The sequence below is a fragment of the Sarcophilus harrisii genome, chromosome 2 (assembly GCF_902635505.1).
Source record: "Sarcophilus harrisii chromosome 2, mSarHar1.11, whole genome shotgun sequence".
NCBI classification, from domain to species: domain Eukaryota; kingdom Metazoa; phylum Chordata; class Mammalia; order Dasyuromorphia; family Dasyuridae; genus Sarcophilus; species Sarcophilus harrisii.
The window spans coordinates 130,756,974-130,777,424 of NC_045427.1; the positions used below are offsets into that span (position 1 = coordinate 130,756,974).

The following is a 20,451-nucleotide window of genomic DNA, read 5'->3' on the forward strand; positions in this document are numbered from 1 at the left end:
TTATAAAGTGCTTTACAACCTTACAATGCTATATGGGGTATTCCAAAAGCCTTACTCCCAAAAAAGACTTTTGTGGCATCTTATATAAATGCCAGTTATTATTATTGTAATTACGATTTCTGTCAATTAACTGGCTTGGATAGAACCAAAGCATTATTAATACCGCATTCTAACAAACTGAACTAGCCATCTTGTTCTAGATTCCTGGGGTCCTAAAGAATAGTCCAAATAACATGGAATCGTGAAGGGGTGGGATACCTGTGGACGCTAGCTGTACTGCATATTATTCTAGAGGTCAGGAAGCCGTAAAGGTTCAAAGTTTACACCAGGCTCAAGTCTTCAGCACATTAAATAAAAGAAGTGTGCCAGCTGAAGTGTCCTTATGTAACTTTGTCCACTGAGACACCTGAGCTCCTTCAACCTTTTACTCTAAGGGACTTTTGGAAAGAGGCTCTAAAGCTAAGAATTGTTTTTTTTTTTTTTTTTGTGAGCAATAGATACCTGGTACCGTGTAATGAACCTCTAAAGATAGGCACTCAGAGAAAAAGATCTAAAAGAAAAAATCACTTTCTCTTCCATAAATAAAAGTCTTAGTTATGCTATCATCCAAGAAGGCTGCCAATGACTTCATGAAAGGGTTCTAGAAAAGTGGTAAGGGACTGAAAAGGGAAAAATAAAGCAAAAAGAATATCTGAATTCTTACACATAATCTAATGAAGATGACAAACTTCTCTGTTAACACTGGCAAGCTCCTATTACTGTTTCAAGAATCTCCAAGGGGTTGCTTGACCTTAAGAAGCCATTATATCTAATAAACCACTCTAGGCAGTTTATTCTTTTTGCAATTAATAAAATTTGTCTCTCACCAACTCATTCTTTATCTGAGGATCTCTAAAGTCACCTAACTCTACTTGCCTCAGTTTCCTTATATGTAACATGAACTGGAGAAGGCAGTTCTCCAATTATTGCCTTGGAGAATATCATTGCCAAGAAAATCCCAAATTAGGTCATGGAGAGTTGGATATGACTGAAAAAAGACTAAACAACAACAAATTGGCATATTTAAATTTTTTTCTTTTTTTCTTTTCAAAAAGAAAAAGAGCAGAAGACAAAAGACAGGTAAGTAGATCAGGCACTCAGTAAGATTAGGATTTCCTCTATTCAGAACACACTGCTAATACAGTTAAGTCAATGTTTCCAAAAGGTAGGTGCCCTTTGAAATACATAGTGTCTGCTGCAAGGCAAACAAAGAATTCCAGAGGAAAAAGTTGTAGTTACACTTGTCAATGAAAAAGGAATTGGAGGGAGAATGAAGGAAGGCTCAGAATAATGGAGAAAATGTGGAGAAGTTCAAAATGGTGAAGATACTTCAGGGGAAAAGATCAGGTCTAAAAATAGTTGTGACTATATGAAGAGCCAGAAAATTTGACATGAAATATAAAATGTAGATTAATGCTAAATAGGAAAATAGTGAATAATAATCATTATTATGATGGTGTAGATTCAAAGGAATCAAAATATATAGAACACTACAAAATGTTCATAACAATAACAAATATTGCTTTTAAGTTATTAAATGCTATTTTGAAACTACTAAAGTTTAAAACTGCACTGAGACTTTTGCAATATTCTGTATATAATCCAAACATAAAAGTCAAATATAACATAATAATCATTAACATGCATGGAATCATAAAAGTGATTAATATACAATTATTGAATAAATGTGAAAATATGATTGATATTCATTTGGTACCTTAAGATTTGCAAAGTTCTTTAAGTATATTTATTTCATTTAACATAACATAACATAACAATCTCTGAGATAGTTACTCTCAGAATCATTTTTTTCCATTTTATAGATGAAAGTAGTTTAGCCCAGGAAGGTAAAGTGATTGTCTGTAGTGACACAATCATTAAGTAGATGAGGGAGGATTGGAATCCAGGTCTTCTTGATTTTAAGTCCAATACTATATTCACTCTAGTTCTTGGAATCTGGCAACTGTAGAGAGGCCTGGAGAGACTTACAAGAACTGATGCTAAGTGAAATGAGCAGAACCAGGAGATCATTATATTCGGCAACAAGAAAATTGTACGATGATCAATTCTGAGGGACGTGGCTCTCCTCAACAATGTGATGAACCAAATCAGTTCCATTTGTTCAGTGATGAAGAGAGCCATCTACACCCAGAGAGAGAACTGTGGGAACTGAATATTGTTCACAACATAGAATTTTCACTTTTTGTTGTTGTTTACTTGCATTTTATTTTGCTTCTCTCTTTTTTTTACTGGTTTGAGTCGACTTTTCCTGGCATGATAATTGTATAAATATGTATGCATATATTGGCTTTAACCTATACTTCTACAACATTTAACATATATTGAACTACTTGCCATCTAGGGGAAGGATTGGGGGTAAAAGGGGAATTGGAACACAAGGTTTTGCAAGGGCTAATGTTGAAGAATTGTCCAAACATATGTTTTAAAAAATAAAAAGCTTTAATTAATAATAATAATAATAAAAGAAATCTGGCAACTGCTTTTCACCTCACTTTTTATCTGGTTTCTCTTATAGTTCAGTGCCAGTATTTTTTTTAATCATCTCAATCTCTCACTCCATCTGTTTCCTATGAATATCTAGGACCGAAAAATGCCAGCTTTGCTACTCACTACCAGTGTGACCTTGACCTCAGTTTTCTCATCTGCAAAATGAGAGGGTTTGAACTAGATGCCTCTAATGTCCCTATCAATTCTAAATATACAATTCTGTGCACCTAAATTTAGTCTGAATTCCAGTAGACTTGTGATGGAAAGAGCCACTTGCATCCAAAGAGAATTATGAAGACTGAATGTGGATCAAAGCACAATATTTTCATTTTGTTGTTGTTTGTTTGCTCGTTTTTTTCTTTCACCTTTTGATCTGATTTTTCTTGTGTAGCATGACAAATATGAAAATATTAAGAATTGCATATGTTTAACCTATATTGGATTGTTTACTGCCTATGGGAGGGAGTGGGGACGAAGAAAGGGAGAAAAATTTGAAACACAAGATTTTGCTAAGGTAAATGTTGAAAACTATCTTTACATGTATTTGGAAAAATAAAAAGCTCTAAAAATAAATGAATAAATGAATGGATTTAGTCTGACCCTGCACACCCCAAACTCTTCCCATAGACTGACTGACTGTATCCAACCTAATTCTCTGATGGGGGCCAAAGAGCAACACCAGAAAGAATGGAAGGACATGAAGCAGGACATTAATAATTACTTAGCAAATGGCTAAGGCTGAGAACTAATTGTAGTTACAACTGAGCAGGAACTCTGAAGCTGAGACATGGAAGTGATCGTATCAGATTCCGCAGGAGAGATAAGATCCATTGCAGACAGCAGCCACATTTCTATCCCTGTAGTGAACCTCATTAAGGTCAGCTTGCAAATAGAAATGCTCATTACAGAATGCTCTGCAAACACTGACTTAACATATGTCCACACTAACTAGGTCTTTGGGGTTTGTTTTCTAGAGCCAATTTGCATATCACATGCAATTCTCAAATAGCAGACCAAAGGAAAATAACAACAAAAACAGTTAGCATTTATGAGGCACTTTAAGACTTACAGATTGCCTTACAAATATTATCTCATTTGATTCTCACAACTGCACTGGGAGGTGGGTGCTATTATTATCCCCATTTTACAGATGAGGAAACTGAGGGAGGCAATGGTTAAGTGACTTGCACAGAGTCAAACAATTACTAAGTGTCAGGAAAGATCTGACTCAGATCTTTGTGACTCCAGTTCATGTACTCTATACACTGTACTACCCAGCTGCCCTACAGATAGCCAGGGTGGGGTCCATATTTGTTATAAAACAGTCTTATAGTAATACCTTAGTCATTTTTTCACCTCCTGTCCTGAGACTGTGAATATAGAAAGATATTTCTTGCTTCCTGATTTCTGAAATTTAAAGGATTGCTATTGTTACTATCCTCTCACCAAAAAGCTATTAAATAAATGGATCCATTTTTACTGGGGAATACTGAGGATTAAAGACAGAAGCCTATACTATTCTTTTGTCTTGTCTCTAGTACAGAAGGCACGTGGTCTTCTTCACCCCTACCTGTGGCTTTCATCTGAGAAAAGTTCATAGGTTCAAGATGAGTTAATGTATGTAACATTGGGGCATCTAGGTGGTGCAGCTGATGGAGCACTACTCCTGAAGTCAGGAGGACCTGAGTTCAAATCTGGCCTCAGAAACTTAAAACTTTCTGGCTGTGACCTTGGACAAGTCACTTAACCTCAATTGTCTCAGCCAAAAAAAAAAAAAGTTTGTAAAGCTCTTTGCAAGCTTTAAGGCATGTAATAAAAATTACCTGTTATTATTAGTTAGGAATGATATTTTAATAAGAAAATATCATCCTTATGTTCTTATGAAAAGACTTTTGATCAGCTGTGAATCACTTACTTAGACTCAGCAAAATAATGATCCAAGACAATTCTGAAGAACTTATTGTAGAAAATGGCTATCTGCATCCAGAGAAAGAACTGGTAGAATCTGAATGTAGATAAAAGAATACTATTTTTCACTTTGTGTATTCTTTTCATTGGGGGGGAGGTCTGTATTTTCTTTCACAAAATGATTAATATGGAAATGTGTTCTGCTTCATTGCATATACATAATCTATATCAAATTGCTTACTGTTTCAGGAAGGGAAAGGGGGAGGGAGGGACAGTGGGAGGGAATTTGGAACTCAAAATTTTTTATGTGAAATTGAGAAAAGATAAAATATTATTAAAATCTGTTTTCAATTTTAATTTCTAATATAGTAAATATTGATAAATAGAATCCATATTTAACAAGTTCTTTGAGGTCCTTTGTAATTTTTAAAATGAGATACAAAATGATTTTTGAGAGAGTAAAAGAGTCTTGAGACTAATAAAGTTTGAGAACTATAGCTCCAAAGAAGTCAAAGGAACAATTTTACAAAGCACTAGCTTTACTGAGGCTTCAGTTACCTGTTAGACATGGTTCTAAGAAAAGAAACTTTATAATTTAGCTAAGGCTGTGAATCTAACCAATGAAGCTGCAATGGAATCTTGGGCCACACTTACTAAGGGTGACTGGAAGGGACCAACTTTGGTGTACACCACTTTCCTATTTAATTAAATGTCTATAAACTTGAAAAAAATTCTCACTAGTCAAATCCAGTGACTAGGCTCAAGCTTGATGCCATTTCGAGACTGTTCGGGAAGAGTCAATTGCTAAATTTTCCCTAGGAGCATTTTTGCTTAGGGAACTGACAAATGCTATGAATCATTTAACTTGTCAACTTCAGAAAATGATGGAGAAAATATTAATAATGTAGGTTAATGTAGATTAAATTTAAAAGTGGGTCGTGTTTTGGAGAGCCAATGTTTAAACATATACCCAGCATAATAACCCTGGCTGAGATGCGCCATCACTAATTTCATGTCCTAGATCTGAGGCATTCCTTAGCACAGAATATACTTAAGAGATTACCTGAAATAAGTTTGCTTTTTTTTCCTTACCACTCACTTCTAGATAAGACAAATGTTGATTAAAGCTCTTGATCAAATTAAAGAAGAAGCTACCTCAGAAGGATAAGTTAGCTACTTGAAGGCGAGGACTAGTTTTGCTTTTTCTTTATATCCCTAGCACATAGTACATTGCCTAGGACATAATAAGTGTTAAAAAAATGCTTGCTGATTTATAGGCTAGAAAAGGATTAACACAATATAAAGACTACTAGATCTAAAATCAAAGGACACCAGTTCAAATTCTAGCCATCCCATTTACTATCTCTGTGGCATTTAATAAGTAACAACTCTTCTGAGTTTCAGTGTCCTCACTGCATAATTAGCAAGCTGAATTCAATGACCTTCATAGCTCTTTAAGGCTTATAAAGAATTGTACAAACTATCTCATTGTGCTGTGGGATTTGACACAAGATCAGTAATTTAAGCTTTTTCCTGGTCTATCAATTAATCCAGATGAATTTAGGGTGAAGGGATGAAAAGCAGAAGGGAAATTATTCTGATTGATGAAGTCAATTATAGAGAATTTTAATTAAAAAAAAAGAATTACTACTTTCAGGGCATACAATGTCTTGAAATCAACCAAGATTTTCCTGTGGCTGAGCAAGTGCACTCAGGAGGGTCTGGTTACCTGAGTACCTTTCCCTTTGTAACTGTATTTTCCCCATGTCCCTGAGGAGAATTTTGTGTATGGAGCTGTACTATATGCAGCTGTAAGAGATCTTGAAGTATAGCATATTGTTGTTCTTCAGGAGTGTTGGTTGTGTGTGACTCTTCATAACCTCATTTAGAATTTTCTTGGAAAGGATACTGTAGATGGTTTGCCATTTTCTTCTCCAGCTCATTTAACAGATGAGGAAACTGAGGCAAACAGGGTTCAGTGATTTGCCCAGGGTCAAGAAAGTATCTGAAGTTGTATTTGAACTCAGGTCTTCCTGACTCCAGAACTGAGTCTGTGCCACGTAGATGTTCCAGATATTGCATATATCAGTGGGTTATATAAGGATGATGCTATGTCTCAAGGTCAGCTTCACTTAAATCCTTGACAGCTTTCTGAGACCTTCCCTACTTTCTCAGGTATTTTTCCCCCTAAAAGTCATAAGATCCTCATTGTCAGAAGTTGTGGGGCCCTGACAAAGAGGGCATCCAAGTTTACCTTTAAATAGAAAAGGTACTTTACAATTACCACCATCTAGTAGATTTAAACATTTATTGTGTTTGTGTCCTTAATATCTTAAATAGGTTAAGTATCCCCTTGCTTTAACCACTAGTTTGAAAATCAAGAGCAGAAAATTAAGTTTCTTCTTAGTAGCAGGAAAGGAAGCCTAGCAGAGAATAATAGCATGAAGGATTTGAAGTGAGGTGGACTGGGTTCAAATCCCATCTCAGATACTTATTAGTTGTGTGACTATCATGTCACACATGTTTAACCTCTGTGTTCTTCAGGCAAACTTAAGAGAGGAAAAGGAATTATAAGCAGGTTACAGTCTGTTTCAGAACTTTCACATGCTGAGCAGCTGAATTATTGGGAATTTTAAATTGGTGAAACAAGAACTAATAAGGTTTTATTTACTATGTGGAGTTCTAATTAAATTTTACTACCTGCATAATGTTTGTTATTTATCAAGTGCTCCAGAGTAAGCATTTTTTCAGTATTTTTCAAATAGAAGTCCAATATCCTTCAATAGTTAAATTTTTTTTAAAAAAATTAACAAATGTAACAGCACCAACAAAAAATAATCTTGCATCATAAATAATAAAATCGCAAATAAAATTCTTAGCCTTTATCAAATAGAGAAATATTAAGAAGTATATCATAGATTGTCTAAATTACCTTTGACTTGTTTTTCATAAATCTTCAACTAGAGACATATGCTAGAGACTCCCTCTCCTTTTATAGATGAGGAAACTGAAGCAAACAGGGTAAAGTGACTTGCCCAGGGTCACACAGTTAGAACGTATCTGAAGTCAGATTTGAACTCATGAACATGAATCTTCCCGATTCCAGGTCTATTACTTTATCCACTGTGCCCTATTCCAACCCTTTTATTTTATAAATGAGGAAACTGAGTCCCAAAGAAGTTACTTACCCAGCGTGACACAGGTAATAAGAAGAACAAAAGTTTGAATGTAAGGTCATCAGATTCAAAACTCCAACACTAAAGCTATAGAGCTTAGAATCACCACCAGTCACCATCAAGTACAACCAGATGAGGAAACTTGAGACCCAAAGGGATTAATTGACTTGCCCAGTTAACACTGCTAATCAATATGTAAGGTAGGATTTGAATCCTCATCCTCCAGAATGCAAGGATGTCACTCTAGCCACTATACCACCACTGCTCCTCTATGTCCCTCGACTATAGCTTGCTAGCTAAGGACATTATATGGCTTGGCTAATGCCATAAACATAGTAATCATTAAAGATGAAATTTTACCATCAACCTCCTAGACCTTTTTCCCAGTGTACCACACTTCCCATAAGCAAACTTCCTCTACTAATACTGATAAGCAACTTACCTGCAACTTTTTAGTCTTTGAGGGCATAGAAAGCTTAAATGATTTGACCATAGTCACAAAGCAAATATTTGTCAGGGGAGAACTTAAACCCAGGCATTCCACTTTATATGGCTGACTTTCCATCCACTATACTATGTTGCTAAATTAATATGCCATGATTTATTTATATATTCTCCAAACATTGCAGGTATAATATATTTCCAAGTTTGGGGCTTTTTTGCCATTACAAAAAAAGTAATCATAAGTATTTTTGTATATTTTGTTGTTGGTGGTGGTCATTTGTTTTAGTTGTACCCTACTCTTCATGAGTCCGTTTGGAGTTTTTTTAAGTAAAAACACTGGACTGGTTTGCCATTTCCTTCTCTAGCTCATTTTACAAATGAAGATATTGAGGCAAATAGGATTAAGTAACTTGTCTGGGATCCTACAATGAAGAAGTTTCTGAGGCTAGATTAGAACTCATGAAGATGAACCTTCCTGATTGCAAACTCCGTGCTCTATCCATTGTGTCACCTACCTGCCCCCATTTTTTGTACATGTAGATTTTTTCTTTTTTTGCTTTTAAATAGTATTTTAGGATAAAATATTAGACATCAAAGAACAAAATCAGTGTTTTTAAATTTTATTATAGAATATTGCTCTTCAAAAAGGATCTACCAATTTAAAGTCTAACCAACATTTCTTCAAAGGCATGTTAACATTTAATTTTATTGCCTATTGCTATCCTTGAGATTCTACTGAGTATTGCATGGACCTAAGTTTGTTTTGGTTTGTATTTCTCTGATTGTGAAAGAATTTGTCATATAGTTTTGACAAGTAGTTTGTGTTTTCTCTATAAAAAATTATCTGCTTATATCCTTTGACACACTCCACTGGGCAGTATAACTTTTATGGAGACATACGTATATATATATATACACACATATATGTTTGTGTATATCTATAAGTATGTATACACATGCATATATGTATTACTATGTATGTATACATGCACTCACATACATACACAAACATATTCTTCATAAATCTTGAATGTCAGAATATTTTCACTAGGTTCTTTTCTATTCCATCTCTATTTTTCTAATTTTCTTATAGTATCAAACTTTTTAAAAGGTCACCTTTATAAAATAACAATACAATAACAACTGTTACTTATATAATGTTTATTATGTGCCAGTAAAGTGATAAGTGCTTTCACAATTATTATCTCATTTGCCTTATGTCTGATCTGCCTTAAGTCATTCAGCCAGTAAATGCTGGTTTTAAACTCAGGTCTTCTTGTCTCTGGGCTTAGTGTTCTATCCACTAGGCCATTTAGCTGCTATACTTGGCAAGCACTTTGAGGTTTACAAATTCAGATAGTAAGATATTGTTTCCATTTCACAAATGAGTACACTGAGACTCAGAGCTTCCTCTATATCATCGGTCAGTAAGTATTTCAGCCTGGAAGCAAATGTAGTTGTCCTTACTCTAGATCTGTGCCTTTTCTCCCATATCACACTTCCTCTAAATCTTGAAGAGTCATTTACTGTTCCCTGGTTTGCTTTTTCATAGTTCTTAATATTCTTACTCATCTATTTTTCTGTATTAATTCTATTATGACTTAATCTACTTCTATGAATAGTTTGTTGATATTTGGACTATTATTACTTTGAACCTATACATTAATTTGGGAAGTATTGATATACTTAATAGATTTTCTTGTTTCCTTGACCTAACAATGTCCAAGGCATAAATAAATATATGAATGTATATATATACATATATATATGCCTCTCCTTTTTCCATTATTCCTTTAATTCTATCATTACTGTTTTAGTAATAGTTCTTGCATTTTTAAGTTATTAACCAAAAACTTGTTATTATTAAGTGCTTTCTCTCTGTAATAGATTTCTTTTATTCTTGTTTGTGGCTAATAGCACTGCACATTATATTTGTGGGTTTATCTTATATCCTGCTACTTTAGTCAACTTAGCAAATTAGCTAAAATTTAAAGTTTGGGCATTCAAATCTGTGATTTAGAAAGTTCACTTGTACAGGAAAAGAAAAATACTGATTTCCTCCTACACTAGTCTTATAGGCACTACTGAGACAGCATGATATAGTGGGTAAAAAGCTGACTTCAGAGGCAGAAGATCTAGATTCAAGTCCTGACATATATACTGACACTATAAATCTAGTTAAATTACTTAACCTCTCATATACCCACGTAACTCTCTAAGATTATAAATTATGAGCAGAATGTTGGTAAAGGAAGTAAGTTCACTGGAAATTCCCAATATCAGTGACATCATAGGTCTGGTAAAAAAAAAAATAAAGCAATATCATATGAACAAAGTTTTGGTTCCCTCAAATCCATTGTAACTCATTTATTTGTAAAACTTGTAAAAAAAATACTTATTCTCTGGATGCTTTAGTTTTTCTGTCTGATCTCCAAAAATAAAAGGAAACAATTTTTGAAAAAAATTCATTTTAGAGAAAAACATAGTAAGAATGGCACACTGAATTTTTTTCTGTTCTCTGTGTGGGCAGAAAAATCAGTAAGTCGGTCAATAAAACATTTATTAAATGCCTACTATGCACTGTGTTGAATGCTGGGGATACATTTCCTGGTAAAAGCTAGTCCCTGATCTCAAAGAGTTTGAGGTTTAATGGAAGTGATAAAAAAAACAAATCATTGTGTGAAAGCATGCTAAAAAGAGAATAAATTAAAAATAATCAACAGAAGAAAGGCACTAGAAGTAAGAAGAATTGGGAAAGGTTTCCTGTAGAATAACTAGGGAAATTTGTAACTGCCATTCTGAAGTCCGTAATCTTATCAGTTTTCTTTCTTTCTTTCTTATTTTTTTTTTAACCAAGTTACTTAACAATGTAGGAGAACCAGTCAAATCAATAAGATCCATTCACTAGGGTTTAGAAAACACCATGCTATATACACTGAGGGAGATAAGGAACAATCCCTGAACATCAGAGGTTCATTTTTAAGACAATATAATTATAAAATTGTTATATGAAGCACCATATAAATATGAATTAAGGTTTTATAAAGCCCCTTCCTCACAGTTCAAATCAATAAATTATTTATTAAATGTCTGCTATGTGCTAAGTACTGTGCTAAGAGCTGGAAATACAAAAAAGGGGCAAATGACAGTCCCTGACCTCAAAGAGCTTACAGTCTAATGGGGGAGAACAGCATGCCAACATATATGTGTATATATCTATCTTTCTCAATCTATACATGCAAAAAAAAAAAAAAAAAAAGAAAGCTGTACACAGGATAATAGAAAAATAATTAAAGAAAAGCAATGGAATTAAGAAGGGTTAAGAGAAGACTTTCTGTACACTAGTACAATTCACAAAAATGTGGCCCATGATTTCAGCAATAATGTTTTGTTATCTAAAAATATAGATATCAATGACTTGAGAGTAAAAAGAAGGTGGCATCTGTGCGTCATCTTAAAAATTTCCAATAGGGTCTTGCCTTAGGTAAGACTAGGACTTTAAATTGTGTTCAGAAGCCTGGCCTCCTTTGTGACCAGCTGAGACTCAAAACCCCTCCAATTTAGGATTTTGACAAAGCTTGAAATCCACAGCGATTGGGTATTGTAGGAAAAGAAGGATCCATATTCAAATCCCAATTCAACTACTTCATACAAGGGTGACCTCATCTGTAACTAGATTACTTTTGAAATCCCTTCCAGATCTGAATCTATGATCAAATAACCCAGTTACCTGAAGTTCCCCTCAATTCACAGAGGAAATGGATCAGGTGAATTAAATGTCAGCGACTTCATGTATATCCACTCCTACCCCATTTTAGAAAAGAACCTCGGGGAATGGCTGTGTATTAAGACAGATTCTTTGTCTCCAGGCCCTAAAATCTAAGCAGAGGAGAGACTTTGGCAGTGTCTTCTCTATACCCAAAGTATAAAATCAGTCCCGGGGAAAGGCTATTTTGTGTGTCCGTGCATGTATGTGTGTATATGTGAGTGTGAAAGACTAGCTAATAAATAACAGCAATAAAGACCAGTTCCTACGGTGGAATTTCCAAGCCAACAGGAAATAGCTCCCGGCATGCCCAGAACGTGTTCCTGACTTGTCTAAGAGTTAAAAACAAGTCAAGTGCGAGGCGCTCAGGGGACAGCCTACGCCGCCCAACTCGGCGAGGGGGGCCGAACTCACCTTTTTGGGGTCTGGGTCTCCCCGGAGATCCCGCCTCTTTTTTTTCCAAGGCTGCTTCCCTCTCGTTCCACCTGCGGATCTGCTCCTCCCTCATCTTGAAGAACAGGATTTGCTTCTGCTCTTCGCTGAGCTCGGCCAACAGCTCAGGGTCGATGTACATGTCGGACAGTATCTGCTTCAGCATGGCTGCAGCTCCCCGACGCCCCTACCCTGGTGGCAAGGAGTCCCTGAGAATGGCCTCCAGACTGGGTCTCTTCCCAAGCGGGTATTCGTGGGACGCCCCAAAGCGCGCAGGTGAGTCCGACGGGCTCTCTCCGGGGCGGCAGCAAGGCAGGGATGGATGCCCTGAGTCAGGGAAGCTGCCCTCGGAAGCTAGGGACCAGCCACTCGTTCAAGGTGTCCGTCATTCGACCTACAAAGCACAACCAAAAAAGGAGGCGGGCCACTTCAATCCCATTATTACAATTTACGGAAGTCTACAAACAGGTTTGTAAAGAAAATAAAGCTCGGGGACTACAAGGAAAAGAAAACGGAGCCAATTTTGGCGAGTGTTACCTTTATTCTTTGGATTTCCAGAGATACTGTATCAAAGAAACTCACCCCACGCCAGTCGATCCCAGGCAAAAAAAAAAATTTAAACAGAGGTGTGGCTTACTCTTCACTGAGTAAACATTCAAAGCCAAACCAGTCAAGTGTTTGGCTGGCTACTAAAGAAAAAAGTTAGAGGAAAAAAATAAAACGAGCTAAGTTCCAAATGATTTATTTTAAAAGCAACTAAATATTTCTGTGGTTCCATTAAAGCATGTTTCTTTTAAGTTACTCCCAAAGTTGCTCTGTCTTACTCCTTAAAGAGGAAGGAATAAAAATTAAACTGTAAGAGAGAATTTTGATTCCTCAGGGGTGATACTAAATAACAAATATGTTCATATTTTATTTATAGATGGAATGGTTTAATTTCCACACTGACCCACGGAGGAGTTGAAAATATCAAAGGTGTTAGGGAAAGCATTTCTATTCTTTTGTTTTTGTTTTCAAAAGACTTGGCAACTACAAAATGTAATTCGCGCTGATTCACTCTTTCACTCCTATTTACACAATCAGTCATCTACAGACTTGAGTTACTATAGATTAACTGAGCACAGATTTGGTGATGAGCCCTTTCAAAAGTTTACATCTTTGATTATCGTTTTAGGAGAATGCCGCCAAAAGTCCTATTTCTCTAGAGTTTTTTTTTTTTAATTTTCAAAATAAGTTTTTTTTGGTTACCTTTTATTTTTTTATATCACCTGTAGTTTTCTCTTTTTCCTCCCAGTTCCTTCCAAAGATGTATCCTTTGTAACAAAGAATTAAAAAGGCAAAAGGGGAAAAAAAATAAGCAAACCAATTATATTGGAAAAAGTCTGAGGTCATATGCAATGTTCTATACCCCCTGCTCACAGGCTTGTAGAGATAAACCTCCATTTTTTTTTCCTGAGGCAAATGAGGTTAAGTGTCTTGCCCAGGGTCATGAAGCTGGTTAAGTGTGAAGTGTCTGGGTCTGGATTTGAACTCAGGTCCTCCTGACTTCAGGGCTAGTGCTCTATCCCATATGCCATCTAGCTACCCCCATAGACCTCTGTTTTTTGCAGGGTGTGGGGGGGGGGGGGGGGGGGATGTGGTCCATTTATGTCTCTTCTAGATGGCCAAGCTCCATCAATATAATTTTATAATACTCAGGTGTCACACTATTTTGTTATCCTTTTCATTTTATATTGTTATAATTATTGTGTATATTGCTTTTATGGCTCTACTTCAACTTTGTATCAATTTATATGTCTTTCCATGTACCTCTGTATTAACCTGTTTGTTATTTTTTAAGTCAGAATAAAATTCCATTGAATTCATATATCACAATTTGTTTTGCTAGTCTTCAGTTGATGGGCATAAAGTTTATTTCTAATTCTTTGCTATCACACACACACACACACACACACAAATTACTACAGTATTTTCTAGTGTAAATATTATAGTATATATAGAGCCTTTAAAAAAAAATTTAACTCCTTCAGTATATATGACCAGCAGTAGAATGAGTTGGATTAAATGATATAAACATTTTAGTCACTTTATTTGCATAATTCCAAACTGATTTCCAGAATGGTTATACCAATTTCAGTTCTACTAGCAATGTATCAATATCCTTCTTTTCCACAAATTATCCTACACAATTCTCATCTTTAGTCACCTTTGCCTTTGATAGGTGTAAAATGGCATTGATTTATATTTCTCTTATTAATTATTTGGAACAATCTATCATATGTCTGTTAGATATTAGTTGTCCACAATTTTTCCTTTGAGAAATATATGTTTATATTCTTTGACCAGTTATCTGTCAGTGATTCCTGGAATTTTCCTATCATATTTAACAACATTCTTGTATAAGCCACTGCATGCCAAAGTTCCCTTTGTATTGCTGCAGCATTTTCTGTTTAAAATTTAAAAAAAATTTTTTTAATATCAAGGTCAATTCCTGACGACTTTCTATCCCTAAGAATATTCCTTTGTTACAAAGAAATATAATTAAGTAAAACAAATGAACTGTAATCACACCTGCCTCATCCTGCACCAATAATCTATCAGTTTTCAGTGGAAAAGATGAAAGGCATTTTTATCAACGATGCACTGATCAGAATCCTGTTGTCCTTCAGCCTAATAAATATTTAATATATAGGAAAATCCCTCTTCAAGATATACTTTAAAGTGTATATGCAACATAGAAAAATTTGAACTTATGATTTGCTAGGGATAGGACTGAGACTGTGATTTTGTTAGTATGTAGAAAATTTCTGAGTTGGAAAGTCCCTTTCTCAATACAGGCTAGAACCTTCTCTGTAATTCAGTGTGAGAGTTGCCTAGAGCAATGAGAGGTTAAATGATTTGCTTAAAATAACACTGCAATAAAGTGTGAGCATCAGAACTTAAACATGGGCCTTTCTGACTTCAAGGCCCACTCTCTGCCCATTAGGTCACACTGTCTCTCTATTGGAGCTAGAAATAAGGTCCTTGAAATGGTGAGGTACTTTAGTTTATGCCCCCAAAATATGTACACATCTCCCCCCAAAAAAACTTAACAACCGTCAACTTTTCAGAAATATTCAGGTCCCTGAAGTGAATCATTATCTGCATGGTACAAACGGTCTTTTTCATTCATTATAAAGATTCCAGGATTTGAAACTGTAAGGAACCTCAGAAATAATTTTGTCCAGCCCCAACATTTTACAGATAAGGAAACAGAGACCAAGAGATGACAGTTACTTGCTCTTGATAAGGTCTAGATTTAGGGAACCAAAATGAGATTAGGGTTTCTGGTGGGCAGGGAGTTAAATGATAAGGTCTAGTGGCAGGTTCGGGGTTCAGGGAACCAAATGCAGAGGTTTGGCTCCCCTGTACCCCCTTGGGATTTGGTTCAAGGTTAGGGACTTTTGGGGACTCCCTTCTGGCAGCGCAGAGATTCTCTGTAAAGGAATTTACAAACCTGAAAACCTAGATTGATAAAAGAGGTTTATTTTGGGGATTGGAAGTAAGATTAGAAATCCTGTCAGAGAGACATAAAGTCTGCTTAGGGAAATAGGTGAGGATAAAGAGAAGACAACACTAGAGAAGAATATTATTCCAGCGGGCAGATCTATGGAAAATGGAGCTTTGCACTAAGAATGCTGTTCTCAGTGGACAGAAGGTCCTGGCAGCAAAGGGAGCTGCCAAGGTCTAACGCAAAGGACTTTAGTTGATGAAAGCTTATTATATTGAGTGTCTTAGTGGGGGTTGGGGGAGCCCAAGTTGGCTCAGACCCAATGAGGGCTGGGAGAGCTTGGATCTCCTATTGGAATTCAAAGGGATGCTTTTTGACCAGGATTTGTAATTGAATCAAAGCACTGGCATCCTGGAAAGACAACTTGTCTGTGGAGACAACCCCAGGTACCACAACCTGCTTTACTCTAAGTTACAAAGCCAAAATTATATAACAGAAGCAAAAATCAGAATCTCCATTCTCCAACTTCCAATTCTTTTCAAGATATAGGCACCTGTGACAAAGGCCAACTTGGATGACCCTAAAGTCCAAACCTATTATTTCTTGTTTAGAAAGATCTTATAGGAAAGCTGAAGATACAAGATTTCAAAATACATGGCTGCTTACAACAATGACATATTAATAATAATAACAATAGATACAAATATTGCATTTTAAAATTTACAGAATTCTTTTGTATACAATAGGTCCCCAAAGTCTTAAACTATGGGGACATTTTGTGTTATACTGCTTGAGTTTCATAATATTCCCTTTGAGGTTGGTACTCTAGATATTATGATTTCTATTTTACAGATGAGAAAACTGAGGTTAAATGAAGTTAAATAAGGGTGGTTAAATGACTTGCCCATGGTCAAATCCCTATTTAAGTAGGAGAGAAAGTTACAAACCCAGGTTATCCTATAGGACCCTATTATATAATATTGCTCTTCCAACTTATAGTGAGGATAGGAAGCTGAGGGGAATAGCAACTATTACAAATTATAGTAATAATACTATTTCTAGGGTTTTTCATACCAAAAAAAATTGTCACATATATTATTTTATTTGTGTCTATCAAACAGATAAAATATATTATTCTTATATTTAAATGTAGAAAATGGACACAAAGAGGCTAAATGGGAAAAAAGTATGGTTACTTAAAGCTAAGGCTAGAATGAACACACATTTTAACTTTGAGGTCTCCTAACTGCTCTCAGCTAAGCCATCCAAAGATATGCAAGAAGCCTTGCCCATCCACACCCCTCTTAATGCTGCCTTCCCTCAGTTTGATTATCTCTAGCTGCTTCTGCATATATTTTGTATTTACATAGTAATTTGCAACTTGTCTCTTTGGATTGATTGTGTGCTCTTTAAGAAGGAATTTTGTGGGTTTGTTGTAGTGGGACCAGCGCATTAGGTTCTTAATAAACGCTATTGACTGACGTTATACTAAGTGTCAAATGCAGAAGATAGTCTAGGAATTCAAGGAGGCTCTGTGCAGATGAGTCAGGGAGTTAACTCATCTTCTTGTCCTTATTATGACCTCCACTGTCCGAAAATGACAATGTCTTATCTGCCCTATAACTTGGAAACCATTTCTGACCATAAAAATGACATTAACTAAAACCTAATGATTTTTAATAGGGTTGAATAATATTATTCACTAATGTCAGTCTAGAAAGAACAAAGGAAAATTCTGAATCTTACCTTTTGAAATAGCTTTAAAAACATCTAATTAAACAAAAATCCAATTTCTTTTTGGGCCAGATTTAAATCTGTGCTATAAAATGTTAACTTAAATATGAAAATGGTCCTTCTTTGTAACTTCATAATTAGAGTATTAATTTTTCACTCTCTGCTTTATCATGTATCTAATTAATATATATATATATATATATATATATCAGTGATACACATGATAGCTATAACTTTTCTACCACAACAATTATCAAAAACCAACTTTGTGATATAGAATTGGGCTTCTTAATCTAGAGTCTGGGCAGAGAGTTTCTGTGGAGAAATTTGGGGGGATCTGTGAACCTCAATGGAAAAAAATATATATCCTTTTTTTTTTCTAAATTACTTTTAAAATCAACAACCTTCCTTTTCTTTCTGTTACTCCCTCCCCCGTTTGGAAAGAACAAAAGAAAAACAGTATTTTGTTGCAAATATATATGATCTGACAAAAAAAAAAATAAATCCTGCATTGGCCATATTCAGAAATTGCTCACTCTGCACTCTGAATCTATCATCTCTCTATTGGGAAGTGAGTTGCATTTCCATTACAAATCCTTTGTAATCATGGTTAGTCATTTTGATGATCAGTTTCTGAGACTTTCAAAGTTGTTTATAGTTATAATATTATCATTCTTCTGATTCATCACCTCACTTTGCAGCAGTTCATAAAAGACTTCCCAAGTTTCTCTGAAACTATCTCTGTCATCCTTAATAGTATACTATCTAATAGTGTACTAATATTTCATCACATTTATATACCATAATTTCTTCAACTATTGCCACATTAGTAATATCTCCTCAGTATCCAATTATTAGCCACCATAAAAAGAGATGCTAAAAATATTTTGCACATCCTTTAGTTGGAGTGTGCTTCAATTATTTTCCTATAATCTACCCTTCCATTAATTCTGAATCCTTTTTTCCTTCTGGTTGTTATACCCAACTGTGGGGAGAAGGGAGGGAAAGAGGAAGGTGAAAAGAGGTGGAGGGTTGCTACTTTGACTAATTTAGATAAAAATAGAGTTCAGGTATCAGCCACTTCCTCCTTATTTGTATTGCCTCTTTTTGTGGATCCTGAATATGAAATAATTCCCTCCATCCTTCTTTTTTCCTTCCTAGTGCATTTTTTTCCCCTTCTCTTTCTATTCTTCTTTCAAGATTATAACATAATAGAATCACTTCCAACTACTCTGTTATACTCTTTCTATGATTCCTGATTATGATAGAGCTCTGGGGCATATATATATTTTATACATAGATGTGTATATATGTAATATTCATATTAAAATTTTAGTAGTTTATCTCTTTATAATCTCTTATGATTACTCTTATTTTTGCCCTTTTGTTTCTCTTGACTACTGTGATAGTACTTCAAAGTTTCTACATAGCTCTGGTCTTTTCATTAGAAATATTTGAAAGTCCCCTCTGTCATTAAATACTGATTTTATCCTGATAGTATTATACTTAGTTTTTCATAATTATAGGTCTGTATACTTTACTTTTTAGAATATCAAATTACAAATTCTTTGCTCCCTTTATTGTTATGGCTGCTAAACCATGTGTGCTCCTGACTATAGTAGTTCAGGACTTGAATCCTTTCTGACTCTTTGCAGTATTTTTATTTGACCCAGATTCTGGAATTTGATTATAGTGTTCCTAGAAGTTTTCATTTGGGAGTTTCTTTTGGGAGACAACCAATGTATTCTTTCTGTTTCTATTTTTCCCTCTAGTACTCTAAGATTTGTATAATTATTTTTTATGAATTCTATTTTGGTTCTTTTTTGGGGTCATGGGTTAGGTAGTCCAGTGATTCTTAAATTACCTTTTCCCAGGTTAATTATTTTTGCAATGAAATATTTTACATTTTTCTAATATTTTGGTCTTTTTTACTTTGTTTCAATATTTCTTCTTGTTTTCATGAATCTTCTATTTGTAACATTCTAAGTTGTAGGTAGTTGGTTGCTTGAGTTTGATTTTGTACTTTTTGGGCCACACTGTTAATTCTCTTTCTAGTTTTTTTTTTTTCCATAATTTTTATTTCTTTTCCATTTTTCCCTCTAGCACTTTCATTTCACGTATTAAGCATTTTAAATTCTATTTTTAAAACTCTTGCTTTATTTCTTTCAGAAATTCTAATTGAACTGGACGTTAAGTGGCATTTTTCTTTATTTATCTTGTAGATGTTTTGAGTCATTCTCTTCTTTTAGGTTTGTATCTTGAGTATCCCTATTATTATAATAATTGGGGGAGGGGATGAGTGGAATTCCTATTGTGTTTACTTATTCTTCCAGCTTAGTTCCTGACTCTGAATTTTATGCTAGGTCCAAGCTCTTCTGAGAGGAATGTCTGGATTGCTGCCTTTGTAAGGTATTAAATGTTGCATAATTCCATGATCTTAGGGACTGCTCAGGTGAGAATCAGCATTGCATTCAAAAGGCAATGCAGGATGATCAATGCCTAACCCTAAAATCCTAAAAGTTCCTGACCTGGGTTTGGGTCTGAGCAACACACCCATGGGTTTGTTTTGTTTGAATTTCCAGTAAACTGAAACTCTCTATTCAACCATGCTAGAAGGTTCTGCATGTACAGAAGGTAACAGAATTGCATGCACCCTTTTAGAATGGGATACCTGCCCGGATTATTATGATGCAGGCTTTAGTGTAAGCTGGAAGTTGGAAATGAGATCCCACTCTTCTTCTGGAGTCAAAAACTCCCAGTTGCTTCCTGCTTGATACACAACCAATGCTATCTACAACTACTTCTTACCTTGGAACACTACCTCTAAATGCAAGTCCCTGTTCAGTCAACCCTGGACAGAGCTGCAATTATTCCTGCATCCTATTCCAGTTTGGGGCTTTTTACACTACTTTTGGAGCCTCTTTCTCTTGCCCTGGTGCAAAGACTCCCTCTGT

General features: G+C 35.2%; 1 protein-coding gene across 4 annotated transcripts in view; it reads right to left on the reverse strand.

Annotated features, from left to right (window-relative positions):
• SH2D4A (SH2 domain containing 4A) overlaps positions 1–20,451 on the reverse strand; it is a 112,638-nt gene that overhangs the window by 85,596 nt on the left and 6,591 nt on the right. For 3 of the 4 annotated variants that reach the window (XM_031950816.1, XM_023494739.2, XM_031950815.1), the window contains exon 2: positions 12,256–12,667. In XM_031950816.1, coding sequence (XP_031806676.1) covers positions 12,256–12,439 — 184 coding nt within the window. In that variant the 5' untranslated portion in view covers positions 12,440–12,667. Of the gene's footprint in view, positions 1–12,255; positions 12,668–12,810; positions 13,480–20,451 lie in introns of those variants that run through there. The other variant, XM_031950817.1, reaches the window with a different exon arrangement.